The sequence below is a fragment of the Amia ocellicauda genome, chromosome 1, assembly GCF_036373705.1.
Source record: "Amia ocellicauda isolate fAmiCal2 chromosome 1, fAmiCal2.hap1, whole genome shotgun sequence".
Classification (NCBI taxonomy): Eukaryota; Metazoa; Chordata; class Actinopteri; order Amiiformes; family Amiidae; genus Amia; species Amia ocellicauda.
Window position 1 is genome coordinate 25,193,829 of NC_089850.1, and position 25,785 is coordinate 25,219,613.

The 25,785-nt window shown below is 36.3% G+C and overlaps 1 protein-coding gene across 1 annotated transcript in view; it reads left to right on the forward strand.

Annotated features, from left to right (window-relative positions):
• lama2 (laminin, alpha 2) overlaps nucleotides 1-25,785 on the forward strand; it is a 208,555-nt gene that overhangs the window by 168,388 nt on the left and 14,382 nt on the right. The window contains exons 37-52 of the mRNA XM_066699351.1: nucleotides 1,370-1,532; nucleotides 3,188-3,398; nucleotides 3,778-3,894; nucleotides 7,361-7,524; nucleotides 7,711-7,849; nucleotides 11,774-11,876; nucleotides 12,202-12,318; nucleotides 12,662-12,844; nucleotides 15,335-15,489; nucleotides 16,478-16,621; nucleotides 17,407-17,540; nucleotides 22,193-22,352; nucleotides 22,455-22,579; nucleotides 22,679-22,841; nucleotides 23,109-23,253; nucleotides 23,647-23,785. Of these exons, the coding sequence (XP_066555448.1) occupies nucleotides 1,370-1,532; nucleotides 3,188-3,398; nucleotides 3,778-3,894; nucleotides 7,361-7,524; nucleotides 7,711-7,849; nucleotides 11,774-11,876; nucleotides 12,202-12,318; nucleotides 12,662-12,844; nucleotides 15,335-15,489; nucleotides 16,478-16,621; nucleotides 17,407-17,540; nucleotides 22,193-22,352; nucleotides 22,455-22,579; nucleotides 22,679-22,841; nucleotides 23,109-23,253; nucleotides 23,647-23,785 (2,362 nt within the window). The remainder of the gene's footprint in view (nucleotides 1-1,369; nucleotides 1,533-3,187; nucleotides 3,399-3,777; nucleotides 3,895-7,360; nucleotides 7,525-7,710; nucleotides 7,850-11,773; nucleotides 11,877-12,201; nucleotides 12,319-12,661; nucleotides 12,845-15,334; nucleotides 15,490-16,477; nucleotides 16,622-17,406; nucleotides 17,541-22,192; nucleotides 22,353-22,454; nucleotides 22,580-22,678; nucleotides 22,842-23,108; nucleotides 23,254-23,646; nucleotides 23,786-25,785) is intronic.

The following is a 25,785-nucleotide window of genomic DNA, read 5'->3' on the forward strand; positions in this document are numbered from 1 at the left end:
CGTAGAACACAGCAATACATAACAAGAGAAACTCTAGTATTGCTCGGTTCACATTAATAGGTGGGGAGTCATTTATTAAAGGCATATATAGGAATACATATAACTTATATATATATATATATATATATATATATATATATAATTACATGAAATCAGCTGCATAAATGGCTTTGTGCTGCTGGAGTTGGTTTAGGCTGGAATAAGCCAGGGTTAATTGTAAAATGGCAGTATATGACTGAAGAAACAAAAATGCGTTGCTGAGAACTGTATTTTATACACCTCTATTACACTTAAGGTAACAAAATGAATTTTTTTAGTCGATACATTATTTATTCAGTGAATATTAATGCAATATATGAAGCACTACAAAATAAAAAGACACTTCCAATTTTCAGTTGAGATCAAAGACAATCTTAAATCTTAAGAACTATCGCTGCTACCAGGCCACCTGGAACTCATTGTTGAGGCTCTTTAATGCAAATTCAAACAGAAGCCAGAGGTTAAGATGTTGCTTTACAAAGGCAAAACTTCAAGTGGACTGGCTCGGCAAACGGCCCAGTGTCCGCCCCAGAAACACAAGCTGCTCACAACTGCATTTAGCTTCTGTAGAGAGAGACCGAACATATGGTGACGCTTCACAAATTTCTTGTTTGCTCTGAAATGCTCACAATCTCTCAAAGATAAAGTACTGATAAGACAATAAGAGAGATACATTTTAATTTAGAAATCATTAAAAATCTATTTTATTTCAATTCTTGCTCATGCACTTTGTATTTGGGTCTTGTATTTGTGTCACTTTTCTCTGTATGTTGTGAAATTATATTAGTATTCTAAGAGTCCAAATGTTTAAAAACTCCTTGCATTAATTGTTAAAATGTATTTACACACTTAAACTACATGAGAAGAAGGTTGTTCCAGTAAGCACATTTCTGTTTTAATTTGAGATTTATTAAAAGGCTTTAGTAAAATAATCTCTTGCCAGCTCCCTGCGCTCTGGAATAGACTTATGTAAACATTGAGAATAAACAGTGTACATACATTTCGACAAGGGTACAAGATTCCCCTCTTGGATGTCCAAGTATTATGTTACTTCTGATTAGTACATTTGATATACCAATAATATGTCCTCAACATAGACTGAGGGATAAAATATAGATAGATTTTATCCTGACACACATGATACACAAGTAAAACACTGACATGACAACAACAAGAGTGGGACAATAAGGTTCATTCATGGGGACATTCAAGATTTTAGAAATTCTGAAGTTAATATTTGGCTGTTAGTTCCACTTAAAGCTCCTTGTACTTTAAATACACTTGTCCATATTAGACAGCAGATTGTTCTTAATTACTGTCCCATTTACAGCCTTGAAAGAGAAAGCTCAGAAACTCAATGAAACGCTTGGTATTCGGAATGGTGTCCCTGAGAAAAGTCTTCACGAGATGCACAAAGATATTGAGAAGATGTTAGCAGAGCTTCGGAGGAGACAGCTGGGTGAACAGAAGCAAATAGCTGAAGAAGAATTTGGGTGGGTTTCTTTCTTGAATGTGTGACCTTGTTTTTTGGAAATATAAAATACTTGCATCTATATACACTCACCTAAAGGATTATTAGGAACACCTGTTCAATTTCTCATTAATGCAATTATCTAACCAACCAATCACATGGCAGTTGCTTCAATGCATTTAGGGGTGTGGTCCTGGTCAAGACAATCTCCTGAACTCCAAACTGAATGTCTGAATGGGAAAGAAAGGTGATTTAAGCAATTTTGAGCGTGGCATGGTTGTTGGTGCCAGACGGGCCGGTCTGAGTATTTCACAATCTGCTCAGTTACTGGGATTTTCACGCACAATCATTTCTAGGGTTTACAAAGAATGGTGTGAAAAGGGAAAAACATCCAGTATGCGGCAGTCCTGTGGGCGAAAATGCCTTGTTGATTCTAGAGGTCAGAGGAGAATGGGCCGACTGATTCAAGCTGATAGAAGAGCAACTTTGACTGAAATAACCACTCGTTACAACCGAGGTATGCAGCAAAGCATTTGTGAAGCCACAACACGTACAACCTTGAGGCGGATGGGCTACAACAGCAGAAGACCCCACCGGGTACCACTCATCTCCACTACAAATAGGAAAAAGAGGCTACAATTTGCACAAGCTCACCAAAATTGGACAGTTGAACAGAATGTAAACAGAATGAGAACAGAATGAGAACATGGATCCATCATGCCTTGTTACCACTGTGCAGGCTGGTGGTGGTGGTGTAATGGTGTGGGGGATGTTTTCTTGGCACACTTTAGGCCCCTTAGTGCCAATTGGGCATCGTTTAAATGCCACGGCCTACCTGAGCATTGTTTCTGACCATGTCCATCCCATTATGACCACCATGTACCCATCCTCTGATGGCTACTTCCAGCAGGATAATTCACCATGTCACAAAGGTCGAATCATTTCAAATTGGTTTCTTGAACATGACAATGAGTTCACTGTACTAAACTGGCCCCCACAGTCACCAGATCTCAACCCAATAGAGCATCTTTGGGATGTGGTGGAACGGGAGCTTAGTGCCCTGGATGTGCATCCCACAAATCTCCATCAACTGCAAGATGCTATCCTATCAATATGGGCCAACATTTCTAAAGAATGCTTTCAGCACCTTGTTGAATCAATGCCACGTAGAATTAAGGCAGTTCTGAAGGCGAAAGGGGGTCAAACACAGTATTAGTATGGTGTTCCTAATAATCCTTTAGGTGAGTGTATCTTGACAATATTGCAATAATTACATATTTTTGTAATCAGGAACATATTTGTCCTTGGGAAGAAAAACATGAATGCCAATTTTGTAATATCATCTAGGTGGATGTGGGTGTGGGTGACATTTGTCATCTAATTTCATTTTTAATAAGTACTGTAGTCCCTTAAAATATAACTGCTTCACTTTTATAAGTACAAACAGAACCATCTAGTGGTAGAGTTGAGGAAATGCTATTATTTCATATATAAGCAAATAACATTTTTTAAATGTTAGAAATTGCATACTTTCTCTGTGTATGTGTTGTGTTGTGTTTTGTTTTGTTTATCAAATTGTATTCAAATTACAATTTCCCCCCCCCAAAAAAAAGAGTAAAGTAAAACATTTTGGTTATATGGAAAGAATCAGTGAAGTATTGTATTGGGTTATTTCAGTGCTGCTGATGCCCTTTTGCAAAAAGTAAAGAGGCTTTTTGGTGACCCACATCAAGCAACAGAGGACCTTAAACTAGAGGTGTCAAAAAAACTGGAAGATTATAAAAACAAGCTGGATGATGCACAGGATCTGCTGAGAGAGGCACAGAGGAAAATCCAGGAGACTAATGCCTTATCTGCTGTTAACCAGAGGAACATGACTGCCTTGGAGGTCAGTGTAACTTCACGTCTCTGAAGATCTAGAACGTGCTTTGCAGCCTTCAGTTGGAGCTTGCATGGAACATTTTAAACCTTTTCACATTATTATTATTATTATTATTATTATTATTATTATTATTATTATTATTATTGTTGATGTTTACTGCCTTAACTTTAATGTAATGTTTAAATTACATATTACATGTTTTTCACAAACAATGAATGCACAAATATGGCTATACTATTTGCATTTAATTTAGTAATTATATTTACAATATGTTGGAAGACAAAACTACTTAGTGGTCTTCTATGCAATTTACATAGTAGTATCATCTTGAAATGATGTTCATTAAATTAATAATGTTAAATATTTAACATTTGTTCACACAAAGAAAAAAAAGGATACAGTTAATGGGGCTAAGAAGAACATTGAAGATGTCCTTGCTGAAGGTGAACGTATTCTTGGTGAAGCCAATCTGCTCTTGAATAACATAAATGACGAAGTTGAGGTGAGAATTGTGTGGATGAATAAAGGGCCAGTACTCTATTTTATTATATATATATATATATATATATATATATATATGCACTCTCATTATGGAAGTATTGGAAAAAATGTATTAAAACATAATAGTGTTGTCCAATACTTCTGTAATCAGATTGTGGCTACAGACACCATTTCTATGACATACTATGGCCTTGGTTGGGCAGCACCTAATGCAGGACTGAAAACACTGGAGTACATACATGTTTTTCTCTACATGTACATATACTTACACATATATATATATATATATATGTATATATGTATATATATATATATATGTATATATATATGTATATATGTATATATGTATATGTATATATGTATATGTATATATATATATGTATATATATATATATGTATATATATATATGTATATATGTATATATATATATGTATATATATATATGTATATATATATATATCATCAACACCACCACCTACTGTTGGTTGAAGGCTCCACTTGCTTACGACTACAGCTTCTCTTTTCCATGTCAGGCCTGCAATACTTATGATATCTACCCATCTTTTATGTGGCTTTCTTTTTAGTTATTTTTTAATCTGTTGGCATCCAGTCTATAGCTTCCTTTCTCCAACTTTGATCTGTTCTTCTTGCAATGTGTTCCTCCCATTGCTGTTTTAACATTTTCACTCTTTCAGTGATAGTTGTTCTCAGATCCATGTGTGCATGTTTCTGTCACTTCATGTTTTTCCAAGCATAAATTATGTCATGCTTCTATTTTGTTGTTTTTGCAGTTTCTGTATCATTTTTGCATTAAGTGACCAGGTTTCAGATCCATAAGTGGGTACTTATGTGTCTGTGCATTTTTCATAAACTGAAATTGTCTGTCTCATTTTGATACATTCTGAAGTAAATATATCTTAGATAAAACTTAAAATAAATGTATCAACTGGGCGAAACACCATCATTGAAAGGATTTAGCTTACACCACTTCCAGCTTCATAACCAGGTAATGTAAAACACCTGGGGCACCTGCCTATCAGTAACTTGTACAAGTGTGTACATTATCACAAGAAATAATATGTTCCATTCATTCTCTGTGAAAATGCAAGAAAATGAATTTTCTTAGCATAAAACTAGATTCTAATTATTGAGATCAATTATATACTGTGCCTTGCAAAAGTATTCAGACCTCTGGCCAATTCTCTCATACTACTGAATTACAAATGGTACATTGAAATGTTGTTCTTTTGTTATTTTATTTTAAAACACTGAATCTCAAAAACAATTATTGTCAGGTGACATTAGTTTCATGTTGGGAAATATTTGTAAGGAAAAATAAAAAACTGAAATGTGTTGCTTGCATAAGTATTAAACCCCTGTGCTGTAGAAGCTCCCAATTTACACAGATGAAATACATTTTCGTAATGAGGACACAATTACCTTACCCAGAGTTTCTTCTACAGTTACTGTCACATTTTCTGGATGAAACCCTCATTGTTGAAGGATCATTGGTCAGACTGTGAATCTGAAGGAAAATTAAGAACAAAGAGCATTCTACAGAAGTTAAAGATAAAGTCATACAAATGCATAGATTAGGGATAGGGTACAAAATAATACCCAGGTGTCTGGATATCCCAGTGAGCACAGTTGGAGCAATAATCAGTAAGTAGAAGATGCATCACACCACCCAGGCACTGCCAAGAAAAGGCTATCCCTCAAAACTCGGCACTCAAACAAGAAGGAGACTTTTGAGAGAAGCCAAAGAGAGGGCAACAATCACTTTGAAAGGAGCTACAGAGTTCAGTGGCTGGGAGTGGAGTAATGGTGCACCAGTCAAGCATATCAAGAGCTCTGCATAACAATGCCTGTATGGGAGGGTGGCAAGAAAGAAGCTGCCATCTGACCACAAAACCTTTTCCCACATCGCAGCTGGGTCACTCTCATGCTTTCAGATGGTACTTTTTGTGTAGCGGCTTCTTCCTTGCCATTGTCACCTTACGATAATTGATTTTGAGTTTCAGTGTTGTAAAATAAAATATCAAACAGAATGAAATTTCAATGTACCATTTGTAATCCAGTAATATTAGAGAATTGGTCAGAGGTCTGAATACTTTTGCAAGGCACTGTGTGTGTATATATATATATATATATATATATATATATATATATATATACACACACACCGATCAGCCATAACATTATGACCACCTGCCTAATATTGTGTAGGTCCCAAAACAGCCCTGACCCGTCGAGGCATGGACTCCACTAGACCTCTGAAGGTGTGCTGTGGTATCTGACACCAAGACGTTAGCAGCAGATCCTTTAAGTCTTGTAAGAGGTGGGGCCTCCATGGATCATACTTGTTTGTCCAGCACATCCCACAGATGCTCAATTGGATTGAGATCTGGGGAATTTGGAGGTTTGAAGTCAACACCTTGAACTCGTAATTCATCAGACCAGGCCACCTTCTTCCATTGCTCCGTGGTCCAGTTCTGATGCTCACGTGCCCATTGTAGGCACTTTCGGCAGTGGACAGGGGTCAGCATGGGCACCCTGACTGGTCTGCGGCTACGCAGCCCCATACGCAACAAACTGCGATGCACTGTGTGTTCTGACACCTTTCTATCAGAACCAGCATGAACTTTTTCAGCAATTTGAGCTACAGTAGCTCGTCTGTTGAATCGGACCACACAGACCAGCCTTCGCTCCCCACGTGCATCAATGAGCCTTGGCCGCCCATGACCCTGTGGCAGGTTCACTGCTTTTCCTTCCTTGGACCACTTTTGATAGGTACTGACCACTGCAGACCGGGAACACCACACAATTTGGCCATTGTCAGAGTGACTCAGATCCTTACGCTTGCCAATTTTTCCTGCTTCTAACACATCAACTTTGAGCACAAAATGTTCAGTTGCTGCCTAATATATCCCACCCACTGCCAGGTGCCATGATAACGAGATTATCAGTGTTATTCACTTCACCTGTCAGTGGTCATAATGTTATGGCTGATCGGTGTGTGTGTATGTATATATATATATATATATATATATATATATATATTTTATTCTTTCAAATTCTTGTTGCTTAATTATGTCTGTCTGTTCTTTTCATTTCCTTTTTTGACAGTGCAATCACTAAGACATTTCATTCCCTTGATTTGAACTTAATTTTGCACTCTCTATTGAGTTCTCAGTAGGGCTATAACCTTTCAGTAGGTGTTACCAAAATATTTTATAATTTGTAGATTAAAGATAAAGGACAATAAAGATATACAATGTGAAATTATTCTTAAACCTGTCTGTCCCAAGCTTCTTCTCTAAGGGTTCTATGTTTAATTTTGTAGGTTTTATGTGACATTTTAATACATTTTCCCACCTGCCTCAAAACACCAAAGACGGCCTGAGATCTGAAAGTTACAGGCTGAAAGTCTGAATGTCTGAATGTCTTTTTCTTTCCTTCTTTGCAGGCTCTGGAGGAGATAGAAAGGGACATGGGGCCTCTGCATGATAAACTGGATTATAAAGTCAGCGATCTGACCAAAGGTCTAAATGAGAAAAACCTCCCAGAAATAATTCTTAGAGCCGAGAATCATGCTGCCCAACTTAATGACTCTTCGAGTATTCTGGATGGGTATGTGCTTATTTTGCTTTGACTTTCCAGTTAAACAATAGGGATTGATGGTGCAAACCAATCCAAGTAAACAGAAAATGGAAAATGCAATTTATATTTTAAAGCATGTGATTTGATTGTTTAAACTAGGAGGTGAGCATGGTTTGTTTTTCCTATGCCTAAAACAGCCTTTATCCAAATTCACAGCATCCTAGCAGAAGCTAAGAACCTGTCATTTAATGCCACCGCAGCTTTCAAAGCTTACAGCAACATTAAGGATTTTATTGAAGAAGCAGAAAGAGTTGCTAAGCAAGCGAAGGCCCGGGGTATTGAAGCCGTGCAACTGGTAAGAACATCCATTTCCTTTATAATCTGTTTGGAGTAGATTTTTTTTTGTAATGTGTTGAACTACAAAGATATATTTTTTAAATGTTCACATTTTCTTATTCATTTAAATTTGTTAGGCTTCGAAGATCAAAGTCCCTCTAATTTTTTTTATTTAAGCTCTTCAAGCAGGAAAGATGCTCTGAAGTGAGACGCCACATTTAGAGCGAATCCTAGGATGCTAATGTCCACGGGAATACTCCATCCTTCAGTCCCAAACCTCGTTTTGGGGATTTTATTTCCTTTTCTTACACTCAAGTTGTTACTCATTTGTAGTATTTAAATTAATACAAACACTCCATTTAAATCGTAACAACTCATTGCAGGTATTTGAAACACATACTATGTTTTTAAAAATCTTATCACTACAGACACGCATATGGTTAGTGCAGGAGAGACAAATGTGCACATTTATAGGGGAATAAGTTCTGCACTTTAATGGGATGGGATTTGTGATTGCATTTGCTTCACTTATGCAGTTTCCTGATGTGTTCTGCCATATTCTCAAGTGGTGCATTAGCGCTCCATACTTTAAATTAAATTTGTCATGTTTTCTCCTCCCTCAGATTATGCAGATTTGTTGAGACTAAAAAAATATAAAAAGTAAAAGTAGCAGAAGAAAAGTCTGGCTGAGTTAATTAAATCATGTTTGTGTTTCTCATAGTTCCGTAGCAACTATATGTGTATAGATATATGTATATATACACACACATCTACGGTGTCAGTATATCAATGATGTGTTTAATAAATATTTTATTCAGTTGCCTTATATATTCACTTTCACTATATTTCCATTGTCCTCTCTTTTTTTATAACATAATTGACATATATACAGATAATTCACTGTACAGATCAGCAAAATTCTCCCAGCCTTTCACTTTAGCAGAATGCAAACATTTTGGGGTTAATCCATCACTTAGACTACATACATTTGAAAAAAGATAAATTATAAAATGATCAAATACCAGTAGTTACAAAGTTCTTAAATCTCTATTTGATTAAATGTGTTATTTAAATAATACTAAGAGAAAAGCATGAGGGTGAGAAGTTCCTGCATAGTCCTGGGTTACAGAATAAGCTGTTATCACTCAATATAGCATGCCTCGAACATGCTCAGTGGGGTTCGTGTTAAGAGAGCTCAGTGGCCAGTCTATCCTGCAGATTGCTTCCTGCTCAATACAAACAGTGATATTAGATCAGATATTAGATTTTACTTAATATCTAGCTGCCACTGAACAGCAGTGCCTCAATTACATAAAGGTGACCCTTAATGTGCAGCCACCCTATGGATTTAATACTCAGAAGATGTATGTATTCGTAAACAATCTAATTATGTAAGAATGGGTATTTTTATCATCCATTCATTATCTATATATCACTGTTAAGCAAGCACTGGGTTTCAATCCATTGGCAATTGATAAGGTTATTTAACAATCAATAGGTAGAGGGAAATTGATTTAGCTTCATGAAAGCCTTGGGAGATTTGGTGTATTCCCTTCATTGCTGAGGCAGCCAATAGATAGAATGTTAATTGCTGCATTTTGATAGATGAAATATTGGATTTTGTATTCTATTTATTTTCCAAGTAAATACAAAGGGATTTATTTATTTTTTAAATGCATAGTTATGTGACTCTATGCATCTTATTTAGTAATATTATTACTGTGTAATGTAGCACATCATTAAAAAATGAAGAATCTGGTAAAATGACTGGATAGCATATTTAATATAGAATTCAGAGAATGTATTCTTAATTATAAAATGGGCTCCCCCTTTTCATAATTAAGAACAAATTAACCTATATTAATTATGCTTTAGGCTTAATATGAAAATATTAATATAACATACATTATTCAGTTTTATTTTCTCTTTAGAATGTGTGAATGATTCACCACCTTGTATGTTACATCTTTACTTTTCTGCTCATTCTCCATATATACAACTTCAGCAACAGTAATTCCCTCTAGATCAGTGATCTTCAGGTCTGGTCCATGAGGGGTCAAATCCAGCCATTAAAAAATATATACAGTGCATCCGGAAAGTATTCACAGCGCTTCACGTTTTCCACATTTTGTTATGTTACAGCCTTATTCCAAAATTGATTAAATTCATTATTTTCCTCAGAATACTACACACAATTCCCCATTATGAAAATGTGAAAGAAGTTTGTTTGAAATCTTTGCAAATTTATTAAAAATAAAAAACAAAAAAAGCACATAAGTACATAAGTATTCACAGCCTTTGCTCAATACTTTGTTGAAGCACCTTTGGCACCAATTACAGCCTCAAGTCTTTTTGAATATGATGCTACAAGCTTGGCACACCTATTTTTGGGCAGTTTCTCCCATTCTTCTTTGCAGGACCTCTCAAGCTCCATCAGGTTGGATGGGGAGCGTCGATGCACAGCCATTTTCAGATCTCTCCAGAGATGTTCAACCGGGTTCAAGTCTGGGCTCTGGCTGGGCCACTCAAGGACATTCACAGAGCTGTCCTGTAGCCACTCCTTTGTTATCTTGGCTGTGTGCTTAGGGTCGTTGTCCTGTTGGAAGATGAACCTTCACCCCAGTCTGAGGTCCAGAGCTCTCTGGAGCAGGTTTTCATCAAGGATGTCTCTGTACATTGCTGCATTCATCTTTCCCTCGATCCTGACAAGTCTCCCAGTTCCTGCCGCTGAAAAACATCCCCACAGTATGATGCTGCCACCACCATGCTTCACTGTAGGGATGGTATTGGCCAGGTGATGAGCGGTGCCTGGTTTCCTCCAGATATGACGCTTGCCGTTCAGGCCATAGAGTTCAATCTTTGTTTCTCATGGTCTGAAAGTCCTTCAGGTGCCTTTTGGCAAACTCCAGGCAGGCTGTCGGAGGAGGCTTCCGTCTGGACACTCTACCATACAGGCCTGATTGGTGGAGTGCTGCAGAGATGGTTGTTCTTCTGGAAGGTTCTCCTCTCTCCACAGAGACATGCTGGAGCTCTGTCAGAGTGACCATTGGGTTCTTGGTCACCTCCCTGACTAAGGCCCTTCTACCCCGATCACTGGTCCTGGTGCTTCCAAACTTCTTCCACGGATGATGGAGGCCACTGTGCTCGTTGGGACCTTCAATGCTGCAGAATTTTTTCTATACCCTTCCCCAGATCTGTGCCTTGATACAATCTTGTCTCAGCAGTCTACAGACAATTCCTTGGACTTCATGACTTGGTTTGAGCTCTGACATGCACTGTTAACTGTGGGACCTTATATAGACAGGTGTGTGCCTTTCCAAATCATGTCCAATCAACTGAATTTACCACAGGTGGACTCCAATCAAGTTGTAGAAACTTCTCAAGGATGATCAGTGGAAACAGGATGCACCTGAGCTCAATTTTGAGTGTCATGGCAAAGGCTATGAATACTTATGTACATGTGCTTTTTTTGTTTTTTATTTTTAATAAATTTGCAAAGATTTCAAACAAACTTCTTTCACGTTGTCATTATGGGGTATTGTTTGCAGAATTTTGAGGAAAATAATGAATTTAATCAATTTTGGAATAAGGCTGTAACATAACAAAATGTGGACAAAGTGAAGCGCTGTGAATACTTTCTGGATGCACTGTATACCACCCACTTAAGATGAGATTGATTACTTTAAGTAAATTAGTTAAATTGACTGTATAAAATATTGTGTGTAATGAAAGGCAGTAGTAGTAGTCCCAGAAGACAAGGCTAAAAAACTCTAGAAGGGTGTTACTTTGCCTGGGAAGATCAACTGCCAATCAGTGCTTGCTGAAGCACAGCTCCCAGCTGGTAAATAAATCACCCCTGTGGAAAGACCTTTGACTAATATAGACATACAGACAGTGTTGTATATGTTTGAGGTAACATCGTTTTTGCATTTTCATTCCCTAGGCTTCCAGTCCTAAAGGCTCTTTAAAGGATAATGCCAAAACCTCTCTCCAGAAGAGCTTCAGGTTGTGGAATGAAGCAAAGAAGTTAGCTAATGTAGTGAAAGGTAAATGTTTGCTTCTTATCATCAAGTAGTGAGGAAATGAGGAATTAAAGAAAACTAGACTGCAAGGAATTTGAAATGTAAATGTATGCTCAGAGGTGTCTTATAATTAACTCAGTATTGTTCTGCATGTGGAATTTCATAAACCATACCAACAACAATAAATCCAAGGAAATCCCTGAATATAATTTAAAGATGAATGTTTACTTTAAGTTTTAGGAATCTCAGTAGAAATGATATTAAAAAAACATAAACCTAAAATTCCTCTTGTGAGGAATGTGAGCATTTTATTTTATGCTGTTACTGAATATATACCTCTTCTTTTCAGAAAATGGGGAAAATGCTGGTAATCTGCAGTCCAGAGTGAAAGTGGCTGGAATGAACAACAAATATTTATTAAATGCTCTAAATGACACATTTGGAAAGTTACATGCAATGCCAAATGGTTTGTGTTCATTATTTATTAGTTTCGTTCTGCTTGTTTTAAAACTTTGTCTACCATATATGTATGGAAAATTGAAACGCTTATCATGAGATGAGGAGTTCTCTGAAGTTTTTCATTAATCACATTAACCAGCAGGAGAAATTATTTTATTAAAGGGGTCTATAGAACTGTTACAAATAATTTCTTTAAAGGGTTGTTGGCAGTGAATTGATACCTATCATATTTTTGGTCACCTTTTTGAAGCTCTGCTCAAATTAGTACCCTACAATGTGTGGATTTAAAGAGAAACATTATAGTCCTATAAAAATGCTTGCTGCAAATGTATTAAATCTCTACCTTTCAGACACCAGCTCGAAGTTACAAGCAGCCAAAGAAAAGGCCAGGAATGCAAATGATACAGCAACTGATGTGCTTTCTAGAATCAAGGACATCAACTTGAATCTTGTAGGACTTCAAAGAAACTATAGCAAACTGAAAGATGATGTAGCCAAAACAAATGCTATTATTCAAGATCCCACAAAAAACAGTAAGTTTCCCTTAATTATATATATATATATATATATATATATATATATATATATATATATATATATATATATATTATATACACACACACACTACCGTTCAAAAGTTTGGGGTCACTTAGGAATGTCCTTGTTTTCCATTAAAACATACATGAAATTAGTTTGAATCAGAAACATAGCAAAATGAATAGGAAATAATAGTAATTGACAAGGTTAGAAATAATTATTTTTAATTGAAATAATAATAATGTCCTTCAGACTTTGCTTTCGTCAAAGAATCCTCCATTTGCAGCAATTACAGCCTTGCAGACCTTTGGCATTCTAGTTGTCAATTTGTTGAGGTAATCTGAAGAGATTTCACCCCATGCTTCCTGAAGCACCTCCCACAAGTTGGATTGGCTTGATGGGCACTTCTTACGTACCATATGGTCAAGCTGCTCCCACAGCAGCTCAGTAGGGTTGAGATCCGGTGACTTTGCTGGCCACTCCATTATAGACAGAATACCAGCTGACTGCTTCTTCCCTAAATAGTTCTTGCATAGTTTGAGCTGTGCTTTGGGTCATTGTCCTGTTGTAGGAGGAAATTGGCTCCAGTCAAGCTCCATCCACAGGGTATGGTATGGCGTTGCAAAATGGAGTGATAGCCTTCCTTCTTCAAGATCCCCTTTACCCTGTTCAAATCTCCCACTTTACCACCACCAAAGCATCCCCAGACCATCACATTGCCTCCACTATGCAGGCGTCAAGTACTCCTCCAGCATCTTTTCATTTGGTCTGCGTCTCACGAATGTTCTTCATTGTGATCCGGACACCTCAAACTTAGATTTATCTTTTTTCCAATCTTCCTCTGTCTTAATCTTTTCTTTTTATTGGCCAGTTTGAGATATGGCTTTTTCTTTTGCAACTCAGAGTCGCCTCTTCACTGTTGACATTGGTGTTTTGTGGGTACTATTTAATTAAGCTGCCAGTTGAGGACCTGTGAGGCGTCTGTTTCTCACACTAGACACTCTAATGTATTTGTCCTCTTGCTCAGTTGTGCACCGGGGCCTCCCACTCCTCTTTCTATTCTGGTTAGAGCCAGTTTGCGCTGTTCTGTGAAGAGAGTAGTACACAGCGTTGTACGAGATCTTCAGTGTCTTGGCAGTTTCTCCAATGGAACAGCCTTCATTTCTCAGAACAAGAATAGACTGATGAGTTTCAGAAGAAAGTTCTTTGTTTCTGGCCATTTTGAGCCTGTAACCGAACTCACAATTGCTGATGCTCCAGATACTCAACTAGTCTAAAGAAGGCCAGTTTTATTGCTTCTTTAGCAGCACAACAGTTTTCAGCTGTGCTAACATAATTACAAAAGGGGTTTCTAATGATCAATTAGCCTTTAAAAAAGATAAACATGGATTAGCAAACGCAACGTGCCATTGGAACACAGGACTGATGGTTGCTGATAATGGGGCTCTGTACGCCTATATAGATACTCCATTACAAATCAGGCTTTTCCAGCTACAGTAGTAATTTACAACATCAACAATGTCTACACTGTTTTTCTGATCAATTTTATGTTATTTTAATGGACAAAAAAACTGCTTTTCTTTCGAAAACAAGGACCCAAACTTTTGAACATTACTGTGTGTGTGTATATATATATAATGTTTCTAAATAACAGTGACAGTTTTTCAAATGATGTGAATCATTGTTAATTATAATTATAATTACAAAAATAACTTTGTTTACAGGTTGCATTGGTCATTGCAATATACAGTATTGTTAACTTTATATATTGTTGGAGATCTCTGTATAGTATTCTAAGCACTGAACTAAAATTATGTACATTTCTATTTCAAATTATGAAGCCATACATAGTTAGTACTCAAGAAAATCACAAACTGGTTAATTATTGCAGATTACAGAGTTCCTTTGATTACATTTGTAGTTATGAACCAATTAAATATATTAAACAAATGAATCAAATAACTATTGCTTTTTATTTTTTTCTCTATGCACCCTTTTTACAACATCAACAGCAATAAGTATGTATACCTTTTTTCCTCTGCGCTCTTTTTTTAATCTTCAAAGTCTTTTGCACACCAAAGCTTATGCATGGTGACATAGCCTACTACTTTGATGCTGCATGTGCATTAGCTGAAGAACAGAATAGCTTTCCTTGGTCATCTAAAACAAGTATAACTTATTCTTGTTTTATTTCCACACGATTAAGCCTGTCCTTTGTAAGCTTCACAGGGATTCTTCTGTGTGCTTATAAAGATTATGCAAATTTTGGTCTTATTATGCACAATTATTTGCCATCCCTAATACCAGTTTTATTTTGTATCTCCAATAATTTTAAATATTTAATTAAGATACCCTTTCCTTGTTGCTGCTTAAAATACTTGGCACCCAACATATATCGCCAAAGTTGCTATATTTGCGAAACAGAGCTTTTATAACCTACAGGTATGTGTTGATTCTTTTTTTTTGTCTTTCTTTCTTTTTTATAGTTAACGCAGCAGGTGCCAAAGTTAAGGATTTGGAAAATGAGGCTGACCGACTGCTAGAAAAGCTGAAACCAATCAGGGAACTTCAAGACAACTTAAAGAAAAACATCTCTCAGATAAAAGAACTGATCAACCAGGCTCGAAAGCAGGCAAATTCAGTGAGTAGCATTTACTCTTGACCTGAGATTAGGTGGCACATCTAGAGTAGTGGGTGTTTGGAACAAATTATGAAATATATTCAGTGGGATCTTTCTGAAATCATTGAGTCTGTAGATCAATAAGCTATTAGCAAACTAGCAAATGTGTTTTTGGTTCAATAAAAGAACGACCACTAGAGAACTGTCTCTAAATTGGATGCCTTACAGAAATTTCCAATACTGCTGTAGAAATAAAATACAATTTTAATTTCCTAAATACTGTCCTAAACATACATGTAACTAAAACTATTATAAATAAGTAGTTAATATAGTGTATGTCTGGAATATTCTAATACATTAATGATATGTTAAAATAAATAGTGATTTAATTAGTGAATGTATAGTATGTATGAACCTTTAAGAGGTTTTATACTTTCTTGGTCCTCTTAGCTTCAATTAAGTTGATACAGATAATTGACAAAGTTTAAAATAATGTATTCAAAGCACTGGAATATAATTATTTTCTTGACTGCAGTATTCCTTTTTAAGATTCTACTAAAAAGACAACATACCGCGATTTAAAATCTCCACTGACCTCAGCATTTAAACAAGCTAAGCTAAGCTAAGAAACATCAAAGTAATAAGTTAACGTTAGCCTCTTCAAGGAACATTTTGCATCAGATGAATTGCTGGGATGACTGAAGCATGATAATTGACCAACACATTTCCAGATTATGAATCTCTGAATGTTGCAGGGCTGGGAATTTTGTTTGTTTTTTCCCCCGTTGATAACTTGTTAACCTCCCGTCTCACAATTGTATGGTCTCAGACAATGAGTCTTTAAAGAGAAGGGCTAGTGCAGTGAAGAACTTGCATTTCTTGATACCTTCAGCTTTGTTTGTTTATAACTCTGTCTCTACCCTCTATTACTGCATTTCTCTATGAGTCTCTAAAGACAAGAAACAATTCTTCAGATAGGCTTTTATATTTTATTGATTCTCTTTTCCAGATTAAGGTATCTGTCTCATCAGGAGGTGACTGTATCCGAACATACCGGCCTGAAATCAAGAAGGGCAGATACAACACCATCATCCTTAATGTGAAGACAGAAGTCCCTGACAACCTTCTCTTTTACTTAGGAAGTGCCAAATATGTAAGTTTGTTGTGGTTATGAGTTGCATCATATTTATGGACATTAAGGGCTAGATGTTCTAAGAAAGAACCGTTCCAGCACAAACATACTGCAATTAGCACCATTGTTGTGCTGAGTCCTAAAATAAAAATAAAAATATGTACAAAGAGAAAATGTATTAATGAAGTCAGTGGCAAAATCCTGAATCCTGTTCAATAGTATCCAATAATAGTAAATACAGTGAATCAAATATGTTTATTACTGTTTAGTTTAATTGCATTAGAGTTTTCAGAATGTTTTTACTGACTCATTTTCTTTAAACTTTCTTTTGTTTGTTACTGAACAATTATTGTTTTGTATTCATTAGAATTATAGGTATTTATAATCCCAAAATGTAATAAAACACAGTTTAATAAAAATGTGTCCTAAGTATTAAAAAAAAAAAAATGAAGAATGGGTTCATTTAAATTATGTATGATATCACCATTAGACCAGACCAAACATTTCTTTTAAATATGCCAAATGCAGCAATTAGTGAGCGATTCAGAGAGCTATTTTCTTTGGCTTTATCACTGATTTCCTTTGGGAAATCAGTATCCTGTTGCTGCATTTGATTTACATGTGGCTCTTAATTCATAAGTATTCTATTAAAATGTGCTGTTCTCAGAATTGTACTAGTTCTGCTCGAAGAAAATACAATATTATCACTTATGGTCCCAGAGGGAAGGATTTGTAATGTAATGATAAGGTTATGAATTAGAACTTCTAAGCTGTGTCTTTGCATTTTATTTTTTCATATATTACAGACTGACTTTCTGGCAGTAGAGATGCGTAAAGGCAAGGTCAACTTCCTGTGGGACGTAGGCTCAGGAGTTGGACGCGTTGAATACCCAGACCTTACCATCAATGATCAGAACTGGTACAGAATTGAAGCCTCACGGTAAGTTAGATCATACATTCATTCACATACAGTTGTGCTCAATGTCTAATGACACGGTTTGACTGTATTTTGGTCTTGGTTGAAATGAGTTAATGCTATGTATTGTTTATAGTTTAATGTACTCTTGCAGGACACCATTCTATTGAAATTGCTATTATCATACAAATATTTATTATCATAAATGTATTTAATTTAAGAAATAATGTAAATCTTTAAAGGAATATAATATACATAATATAAATTATGTATACATATATAATGTATATGTTTACATTAGCATAATCATATTATTTTTGTTATTTCACCACATTTGTTCAAGTGGTGCTGTTTTGTTGTCTGCCATGCTCACTAGTCCAGAGGGAAACAGCTTTGGAAATGTAATCTACTAGCAGATTGCAATGAAGTGTGGAGGTATAGCAAGTAAACATGGCACATTGCTCTGAAACCAACTGGTAAAGTATTGTGTACTGAAGCCTTTCAAAAACAGAAAGTGTACCACAAAATCCCGATATTTTCAACCTTGTAGATTTTCTTTCCATAGCATTATTTACTGATATACTTGCAATTAAAAACCAAACATACAAGCAACAACAACAAAATCTATAATACATGTCATATTAAACTTGAAATTAAAAGAACAAAGCGAATAACAGAAATCACCCCTTAGAACGGCTTCCCACGCTGCCCCAGTTCACATTTTCTTCTGATTTTTTCCTGTCACAATTCTCAAAAGGTTAAAATAATAAATCTAGTCAGTTATCTTTCATTTCATATTTAATATTTATTAGGATGAATAATAATTAAAATGTTTAACTCTAAAACAATATCTTGAATGTATTCTTTCTCATACAAAAACAGCATTATGAGATCTACTACTGTACTTTGAGGATTCATACATTTATATAAACTGGATATAAATTGAATTAATCAATTAAACTCTTAACAATTGGATAGTCTGTTTTGGTCTGAATTAATGGATTACTAGTCATCCATGAGAGAATAAGAATGATGAGGATATACATTTATTGTAAATGTATTTTCAAAATTATATATCCTGAAAGCATACTGTTCTAAAAAGTAATAGAGGAGAATTTCCACTATGTGGTATCTGGTATATATAACCAAAACAATTATACTATTACTTGTTTTAATATTACAATTAAAGACTTCTTTCAAAATAAATTAATGTACGTGAAAAATAACAATCCCCACAAAGTGAAAAAGTTACAGAAGATAATTATTACTTTCCAAGATGTTGTGCTGTAATCAATTAAACTGTATTTAGAAAATAAATAACACATTAAAGGGATGATGTTTACAAAAAATGTGAATCAGAAGCAGTTTGGATAAAAACTACCTCATTTAAATACTGATCACCATCATAATAAGTATGCTAATATGAATTAATTTGTAGTTTTCAGTAAATAAACACAAGTTATCTATGTATAATTATGTTTTGCAAAGGGTTTATGTTTAATCAATTTAAACCATAGGTAATAAATTACTTGTCAGCTGTTAGTGTTTGTAGTATTTATGCTCTGCTGTCCTCGATATTCCCTATAGAGTTTTTTGATCGTATACTGACACATAGATACAACTATGTGTATGAATATCACTATAAATAGTCAGACAAATGTTTTACTTAAGTTGCTTCAAATACAGCAATACCAATGAGTTAGATACAATTAGATGGATAAAACAGTGTGTGATACAGGGCTCACCTGATTACTGTCTTCACTAAACCTTGTTCTTAATTTGAGGTCAAAGTGCTATGTTCATTTTCAACAAGTTGTGTTTTGTTATAAAACCTATGCAATAGTCCTATTGAAGAAATTATTTATGCATGACAAGTATATCATCTTTCTTCTTCCTCCTTCTTCTTCAAAACAGTTATCATGGTGGGAAATGGTATTAATAACTTCTCTTAGCAGAAGCATTTAAATGTATTTCTTAAATAATACTTTTCTGTACATATAAGAGTTTCAATTATCAGGAGTCTAGCTATTCTGATGAATTTTCTATTAAGTCTCTCAGAATTGACAAAACAATTGAACATGTTTCTACTTTTTAATCACACAATTAGGTTTTACTGTTTACAATCTTGTCCCTTCTATTCAAAATTAAATGTTGGCCTTTTACCAATTCTGTTATTTAGTTATTGCAACCTTTACAGGAACAATAAATTAATGTGTTAATTTGTTAATTAATTAATGTATAATTAAAGTGTTGAATTAAGGATTGCTGATTTTCATAAGTTCCCATCTCTATTTTTAGAGCTGTTTTTTGAAAAATAAAACTTTAACTGAAAAGTATATGATACATGTAGAAAAACAAAACTGCTGTTCTAAACCGGTTAGCACCAAAGAGCTACAGTGGGGGAAAAAAGTATTTGATCCCCTGCTGATTTTGTACGTTTGCCCACTGACAAAGAAATGATCAGTCTATAATTTTAATGGTAGGTGTATTTTAACAGTGAGAGACAGAATAACAACAACAAAATCCAGAACAACGCATTTCAAAAAAGTTATATATTGATTTGCATGTTAATGAGGGAAATAAGTATTTGATCCCCTATCAATCTGCAAGATTTCTGGCTCCCAGGTGTCTTTTATACAGGTAACGAGCTGAGATAAGGAGCACTCTCTTAAAGGGAGTGCTCCTAATCTCAGCTCGTTACCTGTATAAAAGACACCTGACCACAGAAGCAATCAATCAATCAGATTCCAAACTCTCCACCATGGCCAAGACCAAAGAGCTGTCCAAGGATGTCAGGGACAAGATTGTAGACCTACACAAGGCTGGAATGGGCTACAAGACCATCGCCAAGCAGCTTGGTGAGAAGGTGACAACAGTTGGTGCGATTATTTGCAAATGGAAGAAACACAAAATAACTGTCAGTCTCCCTCGGTCTGGGGCTCCATGCAAGATCTCACCTCGTGGAGTTTCAATGATCATGAGAATGGTGAGGAATCAGCCCAGAACTACACGGGAGGATCTTGTTAATGATCTCAAGGCAGCTGGGACCATAGTCACCAAGAAAACAATTGGTAACACACTACGCCGTGAAGGACTGAAATCCTGCAGCGCCCGCAAGGTCCCCCTGCTCAAGAAAGCACATGTACAGGCCCGTCTGAAGTTTGCCAATGAACATCTGAATGATTCAGAGATCAAAATCGAGCTCTTTGGCATCAACTCAACTCGCCAATGTTTGGAGGAGGAGGAATGACCCCAAGAACACCATCCCCACCGTCAAACATGGAGGTGGAAACATTATGATTTGGGGCTGTTTTTCTGCTAAGGGGACAGGACAACTGCACCACATCAAAGGGACGATGGACGGGGCCATGTACCATCAAATCTTGGGTGAGAACCTCCTTCCCTCAGCCAGGGCATTGAAAATGGGTCGTGGATGGTATTCCAGCATGACAATGACCCAAAACACACAGCCAAGGCAACAAAGGAGTGGCTCAAGAAGAAGCACATTAAGGTCCTGGAGTGGCCTAGCCAGTCTCCAGACCTTAATCCCATAGAAAATCTGTGGAGGGAGCTGAAGGTTCGAGTTGCCAAACGTCAGCCTCGAAACCTTAATGACTTGGAGAGGATCTGCAAAGAGGAGTGGGACAAAATCCCTCCTGAGATGTGTGCAAACCTGGTGGCCAACTACAAGAAACGTCTGACCTCTGTGATTGCCAACAAGGGTTTTGCCAACAAGTACTAAGTCAAAGGGGTCAAATACTTATTTCCCTCATTAACATGCAAATCAATTTATAACTTTTTTGAAATGCGTTTTTCTGGACTTCTTTGTTGTTATTCCAGCCTTGTGTAGGTCTACAATCTTGTCCCTGACATCCTTGGACAGCTCTTTGGTCTTGGCCATGGTGGAGAGTTTGGAATCTGATTGATTGATTGCTTCTGTGGACAGGTGTCTTTTATACAGGTAACGAGCTGAGATTAGGAGCACTCCCTTTAAGACAGTGCTCCTAATCTCACGTCGTTACCTGTATAAAAGACACCTGGGAGCCAGAAATCTTGCTGATTGATAGGGAATCAAATACTTATTTCCCTCATTAACATGCAAATCAATTTATAACTTTTTTGAAATGCGTTTTTCTGTATTTTTTTGTTGTTATTCTGTCTCTCACTGTTAAAATACACCTACCATTAAAATTATAGACTGATCATTTCTTTGTCAGTGGACAAACGTACAAAATCAGCAGGGGATCAAATACTTTCTTCCCCCACTGTAAGTGTTTAAAAGAGATTCATTGACCTTGATACTCTTTTTATATGTACAACATACAAAAACATTTGCATTCATTTATTTTGTCTTTAACTCCCAATTTCCCTTTTAATATAACAAAATCTAAATGTAAATAGATATGTGGGCAGTTACATTTTAAGAACATTATGTTTGAAAAGTATATTGGAAAATAGTAAATTAAATTAATCCTTTTGCTAATTAAATTAATAGTTTATAATATCAATGCCATTCATTAAGATGCATGTCTATTGTGTAATTAGCTTAAATGTAATTTGTTTGTGAATGTAGGTGATATGTTCTGAGAATAATGAATTGAAAATAAACACAACTAATTTCCTAGGAACAAATTCACACCCTGAATTTGTTAACACTTGTTTTCTCTCTGGTGTAGGATTGGCCTCAATGGGTCTATTTCCGTACATGCTCTAGAGGGGCCTAAAGCTGGGATTATGCCAATGACTAACAGTGCTGTGTCACCTAAAGGCTACACCATCCTTGATGTAGATGAAAATGCTTACCTTTTTATCGGTGGTATACTGGGCAAAATAAAGGTGAATGTTAGTTTATTTTTCTTCTAATTTTTGTTTGATGAAAATCAAAGTTAACTGTCTTAATTTTTGATTAATCATTCCAGTTTTGTTTGACTATTATAGAAGGCAGATGCTGTTAAAACCACCACATTCACTGGCTGTATGGGAGAAACGTATTTGGATAACAAACCCATTGGACTATGGAACTACAGGGATAGACAAGGGAACTGTAAAGGCTGTGTAGTGAGGTACTGTATTGCACATGCTCTTAAAGCATTTCATTCCTGCCACTACGGTTTCATGTTATGACACAACTGAATGACGTTGTTTTTCTTCCCTCCGAGTAGCCCCCAGCCAGCTGAGACCGAGGGCACGGTGCAGTTTGATGGGGAGGGATACGCTGCAGTCAGCCGGCCAACGCGCTGGAACCCCAATGTGTCTACAATCATGTTCAAGTTCAGGACTTTCTCCACCGATGCTCTCCTCATGTATTTCGCTACAAAAGATATGGTAATGTTTGTCTATTCTTTTTCCACAGGTTTTCCCTTGGAGTTATTTTATACAGGCAGTCTTCTATATTTTCCCTTGTAGTTTTCTCTGGTTTAACTGTATAGCACGCCACATACCATCGGCCCTTTCAGTCGCTAGGTTCTTGTGTTCTTCCTTTCTATGCCAATAGTCAGATAATAACAAACATTACTTTTTACATCAATTTCATGTCACTCTGTAATTTTCTGTCGAGTGCAACCACTTCAGTGCATGTTTTTCTTTCAACAGAAGGACTTCATGAGTGTGGAGTTGAGTGATGGGCGTGTGAAAGTGAGTTATGATCTCGGCTCAGGGACGGCTTCTGTGACTGGTCCTCAGCGTCACAATGATGGGAAATGGAAATCATTCACTATGGCGAGAGTTCAGAAACAAGGTTAATTTTTGTTAATGTATTTTTGTAGAGCAATCTTTATACGCAGTACAGTGTTACTACAGAAGTAAGCTTATAGGCTTCTTGAAACATGTCTGCTAAGAATTATTAATTGTGTGTGATCAGCTCCATGTAGATGCTATCACTTAAAATAAGGCCTTTTCAAGTTTCAAGTTAGTGTAGAGCTAAATTTCAGCCATTAATATGTAAATACTGTATTTGCACATCCAAAACAGTCTTCATAGCTTAGCAAGATAAAACTACAGTTCAAATTAAGCTATGAAAAAAGTAACACAAGTTGAATGGCAACAATAGATTATATCATTCCATTCACTTCCATTCTTAGGGACATTTCTTCAAGCTGTTGTTCTTCTTAACACACTCTTTCCCCTGCAGCTAATGTAACCATTGTAGACATAGACACCAATGAAGAGGAAAAGATTGTGACAGTTTCTCAGGGAACTAACTCTGGTCTTAATCTGAAGGATGATGAGAGGATTTATTTTGGTGGTTTGCCATCTCTTAGAAACTTCAGGTAACATTCTATTTTTGTAAAGCTGATTGTTTCATTCTTTCTACTTTCTAAGGGAAACAAATAATAATCTGTAACTGTGAGGGTAAATTACAGTTTATGTTACATATTTGTAATATAAGAGGTAAGCCTTACATGTTTTCTAGTACCAGTTGTTTTTCTAATGGTTCTTGTTGTCAGACTTATTACTCTTCTTTAATGTGGGATTTGCCCGTAACACTGAGCACTTCTTGCATTTCTTCTGATATGCCTAGATGTCTGTTTATATATGTCTAATTATTAATAAATTCTATATCCAAGTGAATAACTGAAACATTTTTCATAATGTAATGGCTGTATTGTTTTATATACCGATACAGACGTGCTCAAATTTGTTGGTACCCCTCCACAAAAAACGAAGAATGCACAATTTCCTCTGAAATAACTTGAAACTGACAAAAGTAATTGGCATCCACCATTGTTTATTCCATATTTAATAGAAATCAGACTTTGCTTTTGATTTTGGTTTTCAACATAATATTGTAAATAATAAAACAAATGAAAATGACATGGACAAAAATGATGGGACCCTCATCCTAATATTTTGTTGCACAACCTTTAGAGGCAATCACTGCCATCAAATGTTTTCTGTAGCTCTCAATGAGACTTCTGCACCTGTTAACAGGTAGTATGGTCTACTATGGTCTTGTAGCCTTTACCTTTACCATGCTTGTCTATTATTTTATTTCTGATCTCCTCAGATAACTCTCTCCTTTGCTTTCTCTGGTCTGTGTTCAGGGTGGTGCACGCAATGATACCAAACGGCACAGTGACTACTTTCCTCCATTTAAATAGGCTGAATGACTGATTACAAGATTGGAGACGTGTGAGATACTAATTAAAGAAACTAATTAGTTTGGAATATCACTATAATCCAATTATTTATTATCTTTTCTAAGGGGTACCAACAAATGTGTCCAGACCATTTTAGAATATCTTTGTAGAATGAGCAATAATTAATCTCTTTTCACAGCTTCTTTGAGAAGGAATGAAGCATTATTTCAATGAGCTGTAAGGGTACCAACAAATTTGAGCACATCTGTGTATATACACTCACCTAAAGGATTATTAGGAACACCTGTTCAATTTCTCATTAATGCAATTATCTAACCAACCAATCACATGGCAGTTGCTTCACTGCATTTAGGGGTGTGGTCCTGGTCAAGACAATCTCCTGAACTCCAAACTGAATGTCTGAATGGGAAAGAAAGGTGATTTAAGCAATTTTGAGCGTGGCATGGTTGTTGGTGCCAGACGGGCCGGTCTGAGTATTTCACAATCTGCTCAGTTACTGAGATTTTCACGCACAACCATTTCTAGGGTTTACAAACAATGGTGTGAAAAGGGAAAAACATCCAGTATGCGGCAGTCCTGTGGGCGAAAATGCCTTGTTGATGCTAGAGGTCAGAGGAGAATGGGCCGACTGATTCAAGCTGATAGAAGAGCAACTTTGACTGAAATAACCACTCGTTACAACCGAGGTATGCAGCAAAGCATTTGTGAAGCCACAACACGTACAACCTTGAGGCGGATGGGCTACAACAGCAGAAGACCCCACCGGGTACCACTCATCTCCACTACAAATAGGAAAAAGAGGCTACAATTTGCACAAGCTCACCAAAATTGGACAGTTGAAGACTGGAAAAATGTTGCCTGGTCTGATGAGTCTCGATTTCTGTTGAGACATTCAGATGGTAGAGTCAGAATTTGGCGTAAACAGAATGAGAACATGGATCCATCATGCCTTGTTACCACTGTGCAGGCTGGTGGTGGTGGTGTAATGGTGTGGGGGATGTTTTCTTGGCACACTTTAGGCCCCTTAGTGCCAATTGGGCATAGTTTAAATGCCACGGCCTACCTGAGCATTGTTTCTGACCATGTCCATCCCTTTATGACCACCATGTACCCATCCTCTGATGGCTACTTCCAGCAGGATAATGCACCATGTCACAAAGGTCGAATCA